We start from the raw sequence: 6406 nt of genomic DNA, 5'->3' as shown, positions 1-6406 counted from the left end.
AATGCAAGGACTCTCAGACTCAAACTGGCCCCCTGAAAGCAGAAAACAGATCTCCCATGTGAAGAATACTCTCTCTGTACCAAGTGAAAATACAACCTTATCACTAAAGATAGGGACTTCAAAGTTGAGAAAACCATAGAAACAAACCTTGTTTTTGTTTTTGTTTTCCTAATCTACTACCTCGGACTAAATTTCTGCATAGAATTCCCTACTAATTTAAGCTCCCAAACACCTGTTTTCTTTATTCTGTCAATCCCTCAAAAATTTATTGTCTCTTTCTCTAAAAAGTTTAAAAACTTCCTGCTTCAGTCATTTCTTTAGGTCTCAATTTCATTATTGGGCTTCTGTGCGCACATAATAAACCTTTGATTTTTTTTTTCCTCTTAATCTGTCTCATGTCAGTTTAATTCTTAGTCCAGCTGGAGCACCTTGAAGGATAGAGAAAGAATTTTTCCTTTCCTACAATTTCATTCATTACCAAAAATTAGGCTACCGGTAAGGACACATGACTCTGGAAATTCACATATCCAGTCACAGATTCCATTCAGGAGGTAACCAGCTCAGTCAATGGCACTGCTCTCTCTGTTGCTTTGACAGTGGAAGATGCAAGTCTTGTCACCTTCCTGATGAACATGCTCCAAAAACAGAATTCACTGAGCTATTTCCCAGTGTTTCCACCTACTGCTAGTGTTTCCACCCACTGCTTCCACAGACCACATCGTGGATAACTAGAGATGCTGAAAATGCTATTCCTCTGCCAAAGTTATTTCTGCTTTGGGAAAAATATGTATGACACCTGCTCCCGGATTTGCTTGGTCTTAATCCCATAAATGATGGGATTCAGCATAGGTGGAACCAGAATGCAGACATTAGCCAATAAGATATGGATATGAGGTGGAATGTGGCGCCCAAATCGCTGAGTAAGGGTTGTAAAGATCGCAGGCCCATAAAAGAGGGTGATGATGCAGACATGGGATCCACACGTGTTGAGAGCTTTGTGGCGAGCATCTCGGGAAGGCATGTGGAAGACAGCATGCAGAATCAGCACATAAGAAACAAATATTAACAGGACATCTAAGACCACTGTCGATGTGATGACAAAAAGTCCATACCAGATGTTCACTCGAATGTCATTACAAGCATATTTGGCCAAACCAATGTGTTCACAAAAGGTGTGTGGAATAATATTATTTTGGCAGAAAGTCAATCTTTTCAAAAGAAATATTATGGGGAAAATCATACAATAACTTCTCAGGAGGATGATCACACCGATTTTCCCAATCAGAGCAGGTGTAAGAATAGTGGTGTATCTCAGGGGGTAGCATATGGCAATGTAGCGGTCAAACGCCATCACCAGCAAGATCCCTGACTCAGAGATGAAAGTGCAGTGGATGAAGAAGAACTGAGTGATGCAGCGATCCAGGGAGATCTCCCCAGCACGGAACCAGAAGATGGCCAAGGCCTGAGGTACAGTGCATGTGGAAAGGATGAGATCTGCTCCGGCCAGCATGCAGAGGAAGAGGTACATGGGTTCCCGGAGGCTGTGCCTTGTGAGGATAATGCCGATGAGAAGGCTGTTCCCAAGCAAGGCGATGACATAGGAAGTGAAGAAGGGGATGGAAATCCACATGTGCTGGTCCTCTAGCCCAGGAATGCCCAGGAAGTGGAAGATTGTGTGGCTAACACCAGTGTGGTTTAAGGAAATCATACCTGTGGAGACTACCGGAGACATCACATTGGATTCACAGACAGAGCTGAAAATACAAATTTTCTTGCAAGATTCTTTGTGAAGGCACTAGGAGCTTTTGGCATATCTCATACTCTCCATCTTCTGTGAACATGCAAACAATAAGAAACATAAAAAGTCAATAGGATGTATTATCTACCTCAATGAGTGATAGTCTTAATTTAAGAGTCTAATTTATATCCCAAGCTAATCAAATAAAACACATTGTTGGATGTATTTTTCCTACAAACACAGGATTATGAATGCACAAAGGAAATCCTTACATGTATCTGGAAAGGCTCTAACAAGATGTTTCTTGAACTTGACGTTGTAGTAGGTGGTTCATCATAAGGGAAAGAATAAATAGGGCAGAAAGCAAGAGCAGGAAATGTGGGCATTCAAATCAAAGGATGGCATGCTCATTGGACAGTGTTTATTGGGCGCCAGTTAACCGTGTGTAGGGAATACTGAAGAAAGCAGGGTGGTGTTTGCACAGGCAGATTTGGCCTAACTGCTGGAAATGAGATTTGAAATCTCTCGGGCTTCACCACATTATCGGCTCACTTGTGGAAAGAGTCAACAGACCTTAAAGAAGTAACATTGATGGAATCATGCTCACACCTTAGGAAACTAAGTTCAGAAATGATTGAATTTGGAAAATAAGGCCTTATTGCTGGAAAGGGATGTGCATGACATTTGGGAGGTTTTCTGCAGGCGGAAATTTTATCAGTCCTTAGTATACATTCATTCATTCACTTGGTCATTCAAGAAGCAGTAACTGTATTTCAGCACCATATTATAAGCTGGGGAAACAGAAAAAATGGGAATTTGCCTGAGTTCTGCCTTCATGGTTTAGAAGAAAATCAAATCTGTAAGCAGATAGGCTGAATATTGGGCACAAATAGTAATTCCCCCTATGAAAGGGTATCTTAAAACATCTAGCTTAGTAGCTAAGGTGTATCTTACACTCATAAACATTATTTCTTCCATTCCAGTTATCCTCCTCATGCCCCTGATTTTTCTTTCTGGGGAAAAAAATCAGCTCCAATTTCCATCGTCCAGGTGCTAGGAGAAAGTGTTCTGCCATCAGAGTCACCCGTCAGAGGAGTCCATTCAGCTGACCTAGGTCAGGGCACTGTCTTCTACAGAGCATATGGCTGCTCTGTGACAAGGTTCTCTCCAGTGAGGGCGGCTGATCTGCAGTGGGATGGCATCGGAGGGGTGTAAGAGCAGGTATGTGTCCCCACAGACCTGATTGGGAAAGAAGAAAATGGCAAGAAGGAAGAAGCCGTAGAAGACACAAACTAATAAAGGCAGGGCTGGAGAGAGGGTAGATTTCAGTGATGGTCATGGGATGGTCATGTGTTTGGAGAAAGGGAGTAGCAGAAAAAAATTTATTTTTTGAATTTTTTTTTTCTTTTCAGTAGGCCCCACACCCAGGGTGGAGCCCAATGTAGGGCTTGAACTTACAACCCTGAGATCAAGACCTGAGCTGAGATCAACTGTCAGTCACTTAAATGACTGAGCCACCCAGGTGTCCTGAAGACATTTCATTAATAAGAACTAGTGAGAGAAAGCAGGGAGCTCAAAGGCTGAGGATTTGCCTGTTCAGTTGGTCTCCTGACCAAATTAAGACACAAGTTCATCCTCAATGTCCCATTCAGTGCCCCTCCCTCCTAATTCCCTCCTCACACCTGCCTGAGAAGTCCTGCTCTGCTTCCCATGACTTGCTTTGGGAACCTAGAAGAAATTCCAGTCATTCTCTGGGCTCTTGTCATGTTTACCAAGAAGATTCGAAGTAAGTCTGTTTCTGTTTTCGCATGTCTAACCTAATTATTAGAGCACTTGCCACACATTCAATTACTTCTTTCTTGAGCAGGCTTCATTAACCTCAGCTGCCCATGTACTCTAAACCTCCCTTCTCAGACCATCCCTTCCACTTCTGCTGTAAGCAATCCTATTGATAGCTCTGGTCATTACCACTCTTGATGCAGCAAAGTCCTGGGATGTGACACCAGCCCAATCCTTACCTTGATCCTGGAACTTGCCCCACTACACACATGTCTAATTTACTCACCAGATCTTACTGAGACTGGAGATGACATTCAGCTAGTTGGGACCCAGGCACTGGGCTGTTTATTCTCTTTCATGACAACTCTTGAGGGAAGTGCTTACATCAGGGCCCCAGGGACATGGCTGTCTCCATTAGCCTTGCCTTTCTCCAAATGGCCTGGATCCTAGGTCCCTAAGTACCATTCCCCTCCCTGGCCTTCTCCTGACTAGCTGCTGGCCCATTCCTCCCCACTTGCTCTAATCTCCAACCCACTTCGAATGTTCACGTTTATGGTATTTCACTACAAAAAAGCTCTCCCAGCTAAACCAACCTTGCTACAGACCTAGGTCAGGCATTTACTATTGAATTAATGAATAGTAAAGTTATTTGTCAATCTGCAATATCAATACATAGGCAAAGACAATTTTCAAATTTTTGGTTTTCATGTAAAGAAAGATATTTCATTATATTCATTCCAGGATTGGTCATGAGATTCATATTTTAAAGCCATAAATAATGAATCTTCATTCTTTCCTAAGGGTTCCTAAACATCCATGCATAATTTGTTTAAGTCACATGAGATTCTTGAGATTTATGACAAATTTCATTTGCCTACATAGTGTATCATTCTGCTTAGTGTTTGGTCATCAAAAATCCACATTTATGGTTGCTGGAAAAAATAATTCTCATGCTTTGTTTATATTCTTTTATAAGAAATTCTATTTGGTTTTCCTCATCCTGAATGTAGGATGTGAACTTCTTCCAACTCGGAAATAACTTTATATTCTGATTATAAAAGCAATCTTGTACATTGTCATTTTTAATCAGGAAGAAGAAAGTAGTCACACCTTCAGGGGGAGGAAAAAAACATCTTTGGATATCAATCCATGTTTTATCCTAGCTAGTTCTCCACACTTGATGCTCTTCTAAAAAATCATATTAGTGAAGAGAAGGAACAATTATTTTCTACCAATCAAAGTGTTCCAGCTGGACTAAGAATTAAATTGACATGAGACAGATTAACAGGAGAAAATAAAATGGGTTTTATTATGTGCTTCACGGAAGCTCAATAATGATACTACAGCCTAAAGAAATGGCCAAAACTGGCAGTTTTTATACTTCTTAGATAAAGAGACAATAAATCTTTAACGAATTGACAGGATAAAGGAAGCCAATTTCAGGTGCTTTAATTAGTAAGGAACTCTAAACAGAACTTGGGCTGGGGTAGATGATTAGTGCCAAGAAGCAAAGGTTGTCGGTACAGACTTCTGGGCTCTAAATTTCGGGCCTCTTGTGTTAAGGATGTCTCTTCTCCTGTTGGTGCAGGGAGGCAACTGTCCCAGGCATGCTAGAAAGGCCAGTATGAACTGTGTCTCTGCACAATGTCAGCTTTATTTCATCATAAAGCAAGGTGAAAGCAGGTTCAGGATTCCAAACTCAATGACATTTCACTACACATTAAATTTGGCTTCATACCAAGTCACACGGCCAACAAGATACAACAAGGGGTAAGAGGTTAAGGAACCAGAGGCAAAGTCAGTCCTGGCCTGCGGAGGTCAGAGGAGGCCTGGGCAGGTCTGGGTGCCCTCCTGCGGGTGGGGCTTCTCCTGTTTAAGCAGCCCGGGGTCTCTGTGGTGCTCAGACGTCAGTCTTGCAGACCCTCCAGCAGCAGTTGACTTTGAATGTTAATTCGCTGCCTATCCTTCAACAGATCCCTTGTGCTGCAGTCCCTTATAAGCGTTCCTTCCCTTATCTGCAACACACAGGCGATGCCAGGAACTTCCTCGCGGACCCATGTGAGCGCTCAATGACGTTTTGTGCCCAAAGGACCCAGAACAGTGTCCCCAGGTCTGGACTTGGGGGACTACTGGCCCTCTTCCTCGTTTCCCAAGAAATGCTTTTTCTTGCTGGACTCCTCCCTGGTGGAGAGTATATACCTAAAAATCAGACAAACAGAAGCTGGTGGAAAGGGCTTTCTCCACCGACTGGTCCAAAACGCCACACGAAAGCGGTGACCTAACGAGGGCGCCCCGTCCAGCCGACGCCGTCAGTAGAAGCAGACCTTGGGAAGAAAGCTCTGTCCTGTTTTCTCCTCCGCCGCCAGCAGCAGCTAACCCAGACTGTCCATGTCGCCAGCGCGCTGGAGGCTCTGGCACAGCTCGCAGATGAGGAAAGCCCCGAGGGTGGCGTCCTCCAAGGTGTGGGCAATGGCCACGTTGACCACGTGCATGGGCTGGAGGGTCGCCTGCTCCCTGGCCCACAGCTCCTGCACCACGCGGTCATGGACACTCTCCTCGCAGGTGAAGATGACGTCGAAGGGGTTGCTGCACTCCTGAAACCTTTCGGGGCGCAGCTTGATACCCTCGATTCTCCCCAGGAGGTGCAGGATTCCGTTCCTGCGGTCGCGTTCCTGGTTGTTCTGCAAAGTTCCTCGTACATCAGCTTCTACGTGGTGGAGAAGTCGTAGCTCACCCGGCGATTGCGAGAGGGTCTGGGATCTTCACCCGAGATCCGACTCCGTAAGACTGGACGCGGAAGCCTCTCTTGCGGAGGAGGCTGTGGGCTTCCATGCTGCGGTTCACATGGCTTCTGCACACCACAGCCACCCTGAGCGGGGACCAGAGCAT

General features: G+C 44.4%; 1 protein-coding gene and 1 pseudogene across 1 annotated transcript; both read right to left on the bottom strand.

Annotated features, from left to right (window-relative positions):
* Positions 1–763: 763 nt before the first annotated feature.
* On the bottom strand, positions 764–1708 carry LOC122914090 (olfactory receptor 52B4-like). The gene has a single exon (XM_044260725.1). It carries the CDS (start codon positions 1706–1708, stop codon positions 764–766), a length of 945 nt encoding a protein of 314 aa, XP_044116660.1.
* A 4118-nt stretch (positions 1709–5826) lies between these two features.
* On the bottom strand, positions 5827–6406 carry LOC122914089 (annotated as a pseudogene).

This window comes from Neovison vison, chromosome 7 (genome assembly GCF_020171115.1).
Source record: "Neovison vison isolate M4711 chromosome 7, ASM_NN_V1, whole genome shotgun sequence".
Lineage (NCBI taxonomy): Eukaryota > Metazoa > Chordata > Mammalia > Carnivora > Mustelidae > Neogale > Neogale vison.
Note: the sequence above shows the minus strand (reverse complement) of the source record. Positions and strands in the feature narration are given on the sequence as shown.